This window comes from Falco punctatus (genome assembly GCF_963210335.1).
Source record: "Falco punctatus genome assembly, chromosome: 13".
Classification (NCBI taxonomy): Eukaryota; Metazoa; Chordata; class Aves; order Falconiformes; family Falconidae; genus Falco; species Falco punctatus.
This window is the reverse complement of record NC_137593.1, coordinates 11,558,428-11,571,178: the sequence shown is the minus strand read 5'-3', so window position 1 is coordinate 11,571,178 and position 12,751 is coordinate 11,558,428. Positions and strand designations below refer to the sequence as shown.

The 12,751-nt window shown below is 59.8% G+C and overlaps 1 protein-coding gene across 2 annotated transcripts; it reads right to left on the bottom strand.

Moving 5' to 3' along the window:
* Window positions 1-55: 55 nt before the first annotated feature.
* Window positions 56-10,112, bottom strand: NPPC (natriuretic peptide C). Of its 2 annotated transcripts, XM_080409905.1 has the most exons (3): window positions 3,392-10,112; window positions 1,539-1,854; window positions 56-400 (listed from the first exon to the last, which is right to left on the bottom strand). In XM_080409905.1, exons 1-2 carry the CDS (start codon window positions 3,482-3,484, stop codon window positions 1,552-1,554), a joined length of 396 nt encoding a protein of 131 aa, XP_080266031.1. In that variant the 5' UTR covers window positions 3,485-10,112; the 3' UTR covers window positions 56-400; window positions 1,539-1,551. The 2 variants fall into 2 exon arrangements, with proteins under 2 accessions (XP_080266031.1, XP_080266030.1); XM_080409904.1 differs by lacking the exon at window positions 3,392-10,112 and having other exon boundaries at window positions 1,539-2,188.
* Window positions 10,113-12,751: the final 2,639 nt, after the last annotated feature.

Here is a 12,751-nt window from a genome sequence, read left to right as displayed (position 1 = left end):
AAAAATGTTACAATGCTTGACTTTTCATTTAGTTACATAAATAATTTTTTTATAAATATCTCTTTATAAACAATATATAAATAGCTTTACAACATAAATACATTTATGCATGACATGAATTTACAAACAGCAACGTTATACAGCTGGCTTCATCAGTCTCTTGGAAAAGCACTGTCCCTTGTCTTGGTGAGTGTTTGTATATATAATATATATAAGATAGAGAGCACTTTTTAAAAAAATAACAAAACCAAAACAGCTGGTGCCATGACTCCTCGTACCAAAAAGAAAAACACAGCCACATCTTTTGTCCATTCCGGGGGGTCTCTGCTCTTCTGGGCGTTGCCTGGGGGATGGCCGTGCCTGGCCACGATAGGAAAACATGGACTATGGATTCAAAGCCCTGCAAGGAACAAGAACAGAGTGCCTGTTAGTACTTGTCATACAACACCGCTTACCCGTCCCAAGCGAGAATAATCCTGGTGTGGGGACGCAGGATGCTGAAGGCAATGGAAGCCCTCACCTTTTGCTTTCTGGCTATTTAGTGTTTAGGGGAGAGGCCGAGGGAAGTGTGCTGCTCCTCCTGGCTGTAGGTCTAGCAGATTTTTTTTTTTTTTTTCCCCTGATGAGAATTTAATGAGAGAGGATGGGTGCAAGCTGGCTGCACAGCGTGCGTGTGCTTCTTAGAGCCCAGAGCTGGGTGATTCCTTGGGAATACTGGGGAGCCACTACATGAGGGAGCAGAGGGGTGTAGCACCCATCCCTCAGGGCAGGGCCATGGAGGTGTGAGTTCATCTGCGTCTGACCTGCTGGCAGGGACCTGGCCAGAGTGGTGCCTCAGTTCCCCCTGGCACCCTCGGGGATAGCTGGCCAGGCCAGGAGCTGCTGTGTTTCTCCCAAACCGGTCACTGTGGGGATGCTTCTCTCGCCTTCAAGCACAGCAGCCATGGAGCATGGTAGGAAGAACTTCTCCCAGCTTCGCCTAACTCACTCGGATGCAAAGCTGGAGTTGGGAAAGTGCTACCCTTGGCTTTCACCACAACTGGGAGACACCTGGGGAACTTGTGTGCTGTTTTTCCTTAAATGAGAACTGGGGTGTGTCTGAGACAGGCTCCTCGCTCATGCTCCCGTCACAGTCACAGAAGTACCCTGCCCTCTTCATGCACATCCATAGGTCACCTGCGTCTGTCAAGCACAGGGAGCGACTGGGAACGTATGGCTGCACCGGAGCCCCTGCTGCACCCTCCCCGAGCCCAGGGCTGTAGCTCGCTGCGGGGGCGATGGACCGGGGGGTCCCCGGGCCTGCTACAGAGGCGCAGGCAGGGGAGGCAGCCGAGCGGCGGGAGGGCTGCTGGGGGGTGCGAGTGCAGTTAGGGCCGCCTCTGGGGTCCCGCCCTGTGCCCGCCAGCACCGCCGCGCTGGCAGCGGGCTCAGCGAGCTCAGCGCCCGCAACAGCGCCCACCGGCACCTCGCGCGCCGGGGGGGCCCGCCCCGCCCCGCCCCGCCCCGCCCCGCCCCGCCCCGCCGCGCCGCGCGCTCACCGCCAGGGGTCCCTCAGCAGCCGAGGCCGCTCATGGCGCCGATGCGGTCCAGCTTGAGGCCGAAGCAGCCCTTGCCCAGGCCCTTCTTGTGCAGCCCCTTGTGGCGGCGGCCCGGCGGGTCCTGCAGCAGCCGCGCCCAGCCCGCCCGCGGCCGCGTCTCGGCCCGCGCCTCCCGCGCCTCCCGCGGGCCCGGCCCGCCGCCGCCGCCGCCGCTGCTGCCGCTGCCGCTGCGCTCCTTGTCCCGCTCCTTCTCCCGCTCCGCCGCCTCGGGCGGACCCGCCGCCGCCGCCGCCGCCGCTGCCGAGCCGCGGGAGGCCTGGGGGGGGAGAGGGTCAGAGCGCCGCCGCCGCTTGGGGCCCCCCCGCCCCCGCCCCGCGGCTGGGGACATCCCCGCTAGGGACTCGCAGCGGGGTGGATGCACCCCTCCGCGCTGCGCACCCAGGGCAGGGGTCTGTCCACACCGCCCCCCCCCCCCCCCAGCAGTGTAGACCATCACTCCGCGGCTGTGCCCAGGGCATCCACCCCCCCCCTCAAATCCATGCTCCCTGCCCTGGGGTCAGAGCATCCCCCCACCCCACCCCACCGCGGTGCCTTTCCAAGTTCCCTGGTCCCCAGCACTGCCCTGGTCACTGTGTGCCCCCCCCCCCCCCCCCCCCTCGGCTGGGATCAATGCATCCCCCTCAAAAATGGCTGGTGGTGGTGCACCCCCTCCCCCCATGCTGCTGTCACTACACGCCTCTCCCCCCCCCCCCCCCCCCGCCCCCCAGTAATCTGAAGGGGCCTGAAGGCTGGTAGGGGACATGGTGACCCTGCCAGCTTTCAGGCCCCTTTGGTCACTGTGTCCCCTGCCAGCTTTCTGGCCCCTTCAGATTACACGGGGTGCATGTGTGTGTGTGTGTGCTCCTGCCCCCCAGCCCAGCTCCGGAGGGGTGTCACTACTCTGAGCAGCTCTTCCTGTGCCCCTGCCTTGCAGAATGTCCCCAGCAGCAGTGGGGAGACCAGGGCTCCCCTTCCCCGCTGTCCCTTCCCCTAGTTAATGTTCTCTGGGTCCCCCCACTCCTCCTGTTCTGATCCACAATTATGGGGGGCACAACCCCTTCCTTACTGCCCCCCATCTCCCAGGCTCCCTGTATCCCTGCTGGAGGCTGCTGCCCACCAAGCTCTGGGATTGCTCACCCCCATTCACCTCCCCCCCCCCCCCCGTATCACCCCTTTCTCTGCAGCCTGCACCCTGGTTCCTTACAGGGACACCCACAGTTCTGTTCCACCACTGTCCTGGAGCACCTCTCAGCCGGTGTCCCCATCTCTGTGCCCAGCCCACGGGGCAGTGCCACCCAGTGTCGGTGGCCTCTGGTACATCCCTCCTCCTCAGCATCGAGGGACACCAAGCTCCCTGGGGCACCCCCATGTGGGGACACCCCGTGTGCCCCTGCCTGACCTGTTTGGGCAGGGCTGCCCGGAGGGCTCTGGCCTCACACCCTGCCTGCCATGCACCTGCTGCCCACCCCACTGCAGGTTTGCTCCCCTGCCCCAGTGCCCGCCGCAGAGGGGCCCCCCACAGTGACACCGGGGAGCCCACTGATGCCCTCCTCAGCCCCGATCCCGCAGGGTACAGGGCACACAGCATCCCCCTCCAGCCCCTGATTTGGGGCTGATGTCCCCAGGGCACGCACACTTGGGACAGCCTGGAGAAGCAGGGGGTTCTCCTAGCCCCTAGCAAAAAGCCCATGGGGAAGGAGGACTTCGCACGGACTCTGCTGCCCCAAAGTCACCCCACGTCTCCCCCCTGTGCCATTAGGACCCTCAGCGGGATGGGGAGAGAAGCAAGAGCCAGGGGGCAGCTCCAGCCGTACCTTCTGTGGGAGCTGAGACGCCGGCTTCGCCTCCAGCCTGACGGAGAGCAGAGCAAGTAAAAGTCCACCAGCCAGCAAGGGTGAGATCTGCATCCTGCGAGGCCGAGCGAGAGGGGGGCCGGGTGGCAGCGGGGAGCCGGGGGGAGCCCTGGGGAGAGGCCGGGACCGATGGGAGTCAAAGTTCAGAGCGGAGCCCCGAGGTGCCTCCTGCCGCCTGCGAAGTGCCGAGCTAGTGAACTTGGGCTTTCTGCTTCATTCATTTTATAACCCAACCTGCTCGGTGATGTCATCTAAACAACCAGGTCCAACCCGGCCTCCCACTCCACAATAACAGGAATTTAAAGGGGGGGGGGTGGTGTCCCCTCTCCCCTGGCAGGAACAAATGACACATCAGCCCAAGGCAACCAGTTCAGGGAGTCAGAGAGCAGAAAGGGAAAGCGGGGGGCATTTGGCTTCACATCCCACTGCCCAGCCACCCCTGGACCCCCCTGCAAGCCGTCTGCCCTCCCCTTGCCTTGCTGCCCCGTGGCCCCTCTGCTCCCTCCTCTTCCCTGGTGACCCCCCGCAGAAGAACACGGGCCAGCATGGGGTCGCTGTCGCAGGCTGGGGGGGGGCTGGGGGGGGCGGGGTGGGTGGGTGGGGGGGCGCCGGAGGGGAGGTTAGAGCCCAAAACACAGGAATGGGCACAAAAGGCACTTTTTTTCCATATCCAGGGTTAAATCAGAAGCTGTCTGTCCCTCAGCTTCTCTCCCAGGTCCCTGCTTGGCAGGAGGGGTGTCACTGCCCTCCCTGGCAGGGATGTTGGGGCACAGGAGGATGCAGGGGGCAGTGGTGCTGCTTGAGGGCACCTAGGTAGGTCCCTCGGCTTGGAGGGGGTGACCTGCTCTCTCTGTTCTTGTGGAGGGATGAATGGTGTCCCTGGCCCTGGGGATGGGACTTTTCACACACCCTGAGGTTGTCCTCTGCAGGACTGAGGGCACAGTCAGTGTCACAGGGTCCCTACTGGGGACAGGACCTCGAGGGCTGACCCACCCACCACAGGACTGTGCAGCCTGGCCTCCTCTGACCTGCTCCCAGAGCTGGAAGGTGCAGGAGAAGGATGTGACCCTGGAATTAACTCCAGCAGCTCGCAGAGACTCTGGGGACACAGTGGGGGCTTCCCCCTGCCCTCCTCCTTCCCCTTCAGCAGGCAGGAGGGCAGGATTTGTGCCGTTGCTGCTGGCGTGACTGGCATCGGGCAGCTCTAGGGCTCTGATTGCTTTTTGCTGATGGAGCTGGGCACCCCCCCAGCACCACGGCTAGGGGTGATGCTCTTATTGGGATCAGGCCAGAGGAGAGACACCCCATTTTGCAGAAGCATGCAGGGCTGGATTGCACTAGGCTGGATTTGCACCCCAAATCCCTTCCCTGGGACCCGGGACATGCTCTCTGCTCTTCTCCCTCTCTCCAGGGTCAGGTCCAGGCTGGTCCCTTTCTCCTGCTGCTTTTCTTGGTCTTTCTGGGCTCTGCTGCTCCCCAAATCCCTGGGGAGTTGCTCTTGCCAGGGGGGCATGGCAATTTGGGGGTCTGTGGTTTCCCTGCTGGGCAGCAGGGAGATGTTTCCTCCTCCACAGTCTGGGCTACTGGGCACGGGACACTTCAAAGGAGACTGGCTTTTCAGCTCCACGTGAACAGGAGCTGGAAGTAGAAGGTCTCAGTGGTTTTTCCATCATGCCTGCCAGGTGGAGACAACTTGGACTTTTTGGAGTGTAAAGTTGTGCTTGGGCATTTGTCTGCGTGCAGGCAGAGCAAGGCGATGGAGCTGGGATTAGAGCAGACCCTGGGTGCCAGGGGAGTCATGGGTGCAGGCGAGGAGCAGGGAGAGGCCCCTTCTCTTGGGGTTCAGCTCTCATCCCACCCAAAGTGTAGCTGAGATGTAACATCCAGCCCCCCCCGGGGTGCAAGGAGGGGGCTTTTGCAGCACTACCCCCTTCAGCAGGGCTCGTTCAGGGGAGCAGCAGGCAGCTGCACCCCGAGTCTCCGCAGCCTGGGGCTGTCGGGGTGTCCCAGGTCCCCAGTGTCCTGCCGTCCCTGCCCTGGTTGTGCCGGCTCCTGCCCCGGTGCTGCGGGCAGCGACGCCTCGCGCCTTCCCCCGGGGGTCCCGGCACACATCTGGGGGGCAATGTCCCAGAGGGGGGGACGAGCTGCCTCTCTTGCCATTCCCCCACCCCCCCCCCCCGCACACTGCAGGGTGTGGGGTCGGCAGCTGTATCGGAGCGTCTCCCCCAGCCCCTCCCCCCGCAGTACCGCAGCGCTGCCACCACACATGCCACAAGGCGGTCAGGTCTCAGCCAGCGCCTGCCCGCAGGAGGCTCGTCCGTGCCCTCGGCTTCCACCAGCGTGGTTTGCATTAGCGTGTTTTCTTTGTCACGCTGTGCAGAGCCTCGGGTTTGGAGGGGGGTGCTTTATAAATCCAATTAGTCTTGTTATTCAAATTACTCAGCCTTTTCTGCTGAAAGTCGCTGGAGTCAGAGCCCGGCCCCTTAACTCAAACCAGATTGGATCCACCAGAGTGGCAAAAGATCCCAGCGGGGAGAAGAGATGGGCGGGAAGGGGTTAAGAGCATGAAACCCTTTTGCTTTGTGGGATGGGGGCCTGAAAGCTTTTAACCCTTGAAGGGGTGTGCCTTGGGCCCTGCGGGTGCTTGCCCGGGCTGAGAACTGGCAGACTCGGGGCACAGGTGGAAGCTGAGGGCAGGGGAATGCACTGGCTGAGAGCAAAGGGGATTCTGCACGGCGGGGCAGGAAGGGATGGAGACCAGCGGGGTGGGCTGGAGGGGGTGACACCCCTCCCCATCACTCACCCAGGGGCACAAAGAGAGCTGGCGGGAGAGAGGGGCTCCAGGGGCTGCTCTGCCCCTGAGGAATACCAGCGTTGACCCAGGGGTTATGGGGACACAGGCTGCCATGTGTTTGGTGAGGGGGTGGTTCAGGGTGACCTAAAAAAGGTGTGGAAATCTGTATTTGACTGCTCTCGATGTCACCTAATGTCCCCAGCACCCTTTCCCTTGTGACAGCAGACTAAGGCCTGGTCAGAGGTGTCCATATGGTGGCAGCGGTGCTGGCTCCATCCAGCCTGGATTTGAGCTTCTCACCCCTTTGGGTCCTGGAGGCATCACCCAAAGCCAGGACGTATCCTGCCCTCCAGAAAGCCCCACTACTGGGGTGAGGGGGGAACGGGCATGTGCTGGAAACTGCCCCAAAGCAGAGAACATCACTGCTAAAAATGGGGAGGTACTGCCAAGTCTTACCAACGTGGGGGTGACCCCTGAGAAGGGGGACTTGAGGGGTCTGTCGGTGTGCAGGGAGCAGAGAAGGGAGTGGAGTGGGTGCACGTGCAAGAGGGCACACAGGTCCCCACGCCTCAGGATGGAAGGGGATTCATCCAAGTGTGACTGGTGGCAGCATGATTTGGAGGGTGGGAGGAGATGGGTCATGGGGGTATGTGTGACAGCAGCACAGCGTGTTTCGGCCCCATCACAAGGAAGGGGTGAGTGATGCCTGTGGGTGAGGCTGGATCCTGCCAGCCAGCCCTGGGGCCCTGGGTCTCTTGGCTAAAGTCAGGAGCCAGGTTCTGGGCACCTTCCAGATGATGACCCCAAGAAGATTTACAGGACAGAAACGTGGACTCTAGCCTGAAGTAAGCTGTGCCACTGCAGCAGTGAACAATCAGCTATCTATCCCCTTTTTCTTCCACTCACTCTTCATTAGGGAGCACATTTCTGTATTGATTTGGGGAAAGCACTGCCCAGATTTGTGTCTTTGTGTCTCTTCTGCTGCCATGGGCCAGGGAGCATTTCCCAATGGAGCAATGGATAACTATAGTGTGAGGATTTCTCGCTGATGCCACGTGAGGACATCAAAAGGCTGTGCATGGGATGGAGATGCCGGAGTGGCCCACTACCAGTGGCCAACCCAAGGAGCTGTTGATGAAGCACCATCCCAAAGTCCATCAGTGGCTTTGGAGAAAATATTGTTGCTCTCTGCTTGTCCTGCCCATGTTGCTTGGTGCCACCTGGGACGGGGCCAGGGGAGCAGAGCAGGTACAAGAATGGAGCTGGTACAAGGACACAGCAGGTGCAAAGATGGAGGAAGTACAAGGATGGAGGAGCTACTTCCTCTCCAGTGCAGCTACCAACTACCACCAGGAACAAGACGTGCTGGTGTTTACCAGGAGAATGTCACTGGGGGTTTGATGTGCCACAACAGGAGTTTTTTACAGTTTATGTTTTTTTTACAGGTTTTAGAGTACCTCTCTAGGGGTCTGGTGGCAGCAGGCTCAGCAAGAAGCAGTTTGTTGGGGGATTTCAATTTTGGCTGCAGGGGTGGATGAGCACTCCCTGGTGCATGTGGTGGCAGGGGACCATGTGGTCCCACTGCTGTGGCAGGATGCAGCAGGTGACACGCCCCCTGAGGATGCTCTGAAGCAAGCTTTTCTGGAAAACAACTCTACAGTTCCTGAGGCAGAAGCACCAGCTCAGATGTGGCCACCAATAGCCCCTGAGCCCAGGCAGTCACAAGGGCCATTATGGGGAGAGGACAGGGTGGCTCTGCACCCTGGGGTGTGTTGCTTCTGGGGCACTGTGGCAGCACCAGTGCCTGCTTTGCCTCCAGATCTTGAATCTTGAAATGCTGATGGAGATTTCGGCCTGTTTGAACATCCCTGGTGTTTATTTTGGATGTTGCTGCTGCATGAGGCATTACAGGAAACACTACACAATTTTACATTTTCCCCTGTCTCCTTTGGGTCCGGAAAAGGGCTCTGGCCCAGGACACACGCATGGCCAACATCCCTGCTTCCCGAACCAGGACCGCAATGGGGAGAGACCTTGCAGAGCTGCCCTGACAGGGCAGATGGGGACGGGGCTGCAGACACAGCAAGGGCACGGAGGCTGAGAGGACATCTCTGTCCCTTCCTGAGCCTCCCAGCATGGTGAGGGCCAGGAGACAAGGAAAAGCCCCAGGCTCCTGGGTCTTCGCTAGTGAAGTACTGGTATCCTGGCAGGCACAGTGTGTTTTCCCCCCAGGGGCTTGCTTGGGGCTTTGCCATTTTCTCTGGGCTCTCCAGGATGCTTCAGTCTCCTCCTGACTATCTGGGTGTTTTCCCCAGAGCTGCACTGGGATGGCTGTGCTTCGGGGCTGGGCTGCCTCGCTGGGCTGGTGGGAGCAGGAACACGACGTCTCGGACTTTTGTTGAACATCGAGAAAATGAAGCAATTCTAATGCACGGGTGAGTCCATGCCGTGAGCCTCCCTGTGTGTCAGTCCTTGGAGGATACGAACTGCATTGCTGCCAGCTGCCAGCAGCCTCGGCTCCCCAGCTAATGTAGGGGCAGGTTGTTGGGATTTTCCAAGCTAAATGCCACAGTCGTCTTTGTCCTCCCTTTCTCAGATGCCTCCCCACCAGACACGGGGGTTTGGCAGTGTTTCACCCACAGCCTGGAGGTCCCAACATTAGCCCAGGCTTGTCAGTTATTGCACTGAGCATCCATTTGGCAAGAGGCGCAGCCCAAAGACTTGATGGCCCAGAATGGCCAGAGGCTGAGTTTCCATCCCCACATTTGTCCCCACAGGGAGCTGTGCCTTGTGCAGGTCCTGGGCAGGGATCCAGCAGGTCAGCGGGGGTGGATGCCCAGCCTGTACCCAGGGGGGACCCCATGACGGTGCTGGAGCTGGATGTCACCACCACACCACGTTACTCTACTGCAGCCCCGGGGGGAGTCTGTGCCCTAACATGCTACCTGTGCATCCGGGCCAGCTGAGCAGGTCCTCACTAGCCTGTGGCTCCGGTGATGGCGCACACCCCAGCTTGGCAGGACCCTCTTCCACCTGGCTTGGCTGGGTGAAACCCTGTCACTGTCGCAGATGCCATCAGCAGCCCCCTGCCCCCCTGCCATCCCCTAATGCCCTCCATCCCCTCTGAGCTGGCTTCTTGGGAGCCCAGCGCCAGGCAGTGGGAAGTTCCTTTTGGCATTGGTCCTTCAGGGCAAAACCTTTGGCCTTCCAAGGCCTTTCCCTGGAGCACCCCAGCTGTGGGAAACCCCAGGGGAACACTGGGATACAGGGAGCTGAATCCATGTTGGTCTCAGAGATGCTGGTGGTAAAGTCCTTGACCTCCTGCCAGGGCTGCAATCCTGCTGAAGCCAAATTTGGGCTTTCTGCCCCTTTTTTTCCTTCCTGGGAGGGAGTCTGGCTGTCTCCCATGGAAGGGTTTGTGCAGGTGCCAGGCTGAGCAGCATGGGGTGCCCCTGGCCAGGGCACGGGGCTGGTGAGAGAAAGGGCAGATTTTGGCACCATGGATGCCAGGGCAACCTTGTGGAGCAGACAGTGGTCCAGCTGGGCCTCAGTGGTGCCTGGGAACAGCTGGGGCCATCGTTCCTGCGGGCAGGGAGCGCTGCTGGCTGTGGGGCGTCACGGCAGCCCCGCTGCCACCCCACGGACAGCCGGTGTGGACGTGCTGGGCTCCACAGCCCTAACCTCTTGCAACCAGACAGAATAACAATGCCGGCCCACTGGGGTATAATGGCTGGTGTTTGCTTGAGATACAAAGGCACAGGGCTTTCACATGAGGTAATACTGATAAGTTACGCTCTCATTCAACACTCTGCCTGCCAGCCGGCAGTGGAGCCGGCAGCAGCCCCTGCTTGCCTTCACCAAGCTGCTGGATGTTTCCACTGGCCCCCCGGCCCTGTGGTCTCTGCTGGAGCATCACCCATCACTCACCCTTGGTGTGCTGTCCCCACTTGGCCCGCATCCCCAAAGCCGCCCCCACAGGGGCTGTTCAGATCCCACCCTGCATGTGTGGTGTAGAGTGGCAGCAATGGGCGGTTGTGGGGTGAATGCCTAACCCTGGGACTGCAGAGCAGTGTGGTTCATCAGGCCTTGCTTGCCTTGAAGGCACCTTTTCTGCCTCCCTGGGAGCATCAGATCGGGCTTGAACTCATTGCATATCTCCTGGCCCTGCTGCCCACAAGCCCAGTAGCTCACTGCAGAGCAGCTCCCTGCCTGAGTTCCCTGGTGAGACCCATGGAGCTTTGGCATCATCCAAACCCACTTCAAGCACCTTTGGGAGGCTCAGTCCTGCAACTGGCAGGGCAGGAGCATGCAGGGAAACTGAGGGCTGGGTTTTAAAAGAGATTTCGCCAGGTAGGATTACTGTGGAAGAGACTTAAAGGTACCCAGGAGACCCCAGCCAAAACAGGAGAAGGGCACTAACCCTCTGCTTCAGTGCCCTACCCTGGCACCCCACCTCTCTCCTCTGCTGCCCCCCTCACCTCTTTCTTGGCTGCTGGTCCCTCTTCGCTGGGATCTAATTCTTCCTTTCCTTTGCTGGACAAACACAGGCAAAGCAGATCTTCTCCCCTGCCTGCGGCGAGGTGCAGGCATTCCTCCAGGCACTGCTGTGTCTGAGGGAGATGGGAACCCACCAGTCCTGATCTTGGGTGGCTGTTTCCCAACCAGAGGTATGGAGGTCTCAGAAGAAGACTGGAGAAGCTGAAGGACAGGTGGGGCAAGACCACATGTGTTGTGACATGGTTAGCAGATGTGTATCTACTGTGGAGAGAGATGTTTTTTAGCTTATTTATGGTAATAAATCTGTCTCACTCCCCTCTATCCCCCTAAGCATGGCTTACGTCCTCAGGTCAAGTGCCCAGATGCCTGAGCGATGTCAAAGCGAGTGAGACTGGCCTAAATCTGGATGCTGCTGCTGCAATTGAGACATTTCCAAGGGTGCTCAGAGGCTCCAGAGCAAACCTGCAGCCCCGCTCTGCCTTTGAGAATATCCTCGTGCCATGTGGGTCTATCCTCTGGACAACAGCAGGGCAGGGAGGTGGAGGCAGAGGCAGAGCACCCCGCTAACCTCCATCCTTCTGCCATGGCCTGTAGCCTGAAATATTCAGTATCAATGAGAGGTGAAATTTGGGTTGGCAGGGGCAAAATTTCCATGTGCAGTGTCAGTTCACGCTATGTGGGCTGTGGGAAGCAGACAGAGGCGTCAGAGGAACCTCTCTGCTCCCATCCAGGGTTCCCCTCATTGAGTCATCTCAAGGAGGCTCCAGCCCTTTGGCCAGTCACTCCTGAATAACACTGATGTAAACGAGTGCCGGGTGGGCCCTTACTCCTTGCTGAAACTGCAAGCAGAGGAGCCAAAGCCTTCGTAAGCGGAGCGCTCCCAGCCAAGGAGCCATGCGGTGCTATCGCTTCGGCTGAGGTGCCGCAACACGTTCCAGTTTCAAACGTCTCGGGGGGGAGCAGCTACCAGTTACTGCCTGGGGGAAGATGGTGAGATAATCCTGCACTGTGGGAAAGCAAGCTGAGGCGCTGGGCTGGGCTTGCTGCTACAGGACCCCAGGAAATGAGAGTGCAGGGGAAAAATATGCCCATGGACTTGCTCCCTTTCAGAAAGCCCATGGCTGGCCATGGAGGGTCCTGGAAGCATCAGTGAGGCAACAGCTCCTTTCTGCTCAGCAGTCACAAAGATGGTGTGGATGGAAGATGGAGCCAAAAGCAAGACTGAAGCGGTCCAGCCCTTCCGTGGAGGGATTGCATTTGATGGCATCCTGCATGAGGCACCAGCTTGCTGCCACATTTGCATGAGGCCTCTTTCAAAGGGTGCGAAGGATGGGCATGCAGCTGGCCCCAGCCATACAGGGATCTGCTGCATGCCTGCAGGCCACCAGGAGGGTGACATGTATTTACTGTATCTCATTTGTCTGGGACAGCGGTGGGGCAAAGCAAAAGGGAGCACAAACGCAGGCTCTGCCCCATGGACCAGACCAGATTTCCAGACTCCTGGCTGCTACCAGGAGAGGAGGACCGAGAAATGCTCTGCCAGTCTGCGGGGGCTCATGGCACCTTGTGCAGCAGGGGCCCAGCTGGAGGCATGACGGAAGCGTCCAGCTGTAGAGCCATACCCCTCTCACCACGCATGATAACACTGCGAAACTGCAGGCCCCAACACCAGCAGCAGTGCTAACAAGCACTGAATCCTCCTCGCCTCCTCCCATCATCTATCGTCTTCTGTGGAAGGAATAGGGCACGTTAAAGCCACTGCAGCTGGTGGCACCACCTGGTGCAGGAGGGAGCCTAGCCAAGCTCTGGGCTCGGCTTCATCCCCACAGGGATGAAGAGCAGAGACATGGCGTGACTCAGTGGCAAAGAGAGGAGCTGCTGCTCCCACCTGGCTGGCACAGGGAGGGGGGCAGCGGGGCTGGGACATCCTGAGTCCCTCATCCCATCTCCTGCTCTTCCAAATGCATGAGCTCCCCACTTCTGCATGCAGCAAGAGCAGCCCGGAGGGATGGCATGCACCAACCCTGCAC

Coding starts and splice junctions, on each gene's coding strand:
- NPPC (XM_080409904.1), bottom strand. CDS start 2,031: ATGGTCTACACTGCTGGGGGGGGGGGGGGGCGGTGTGGACAGACCCCT.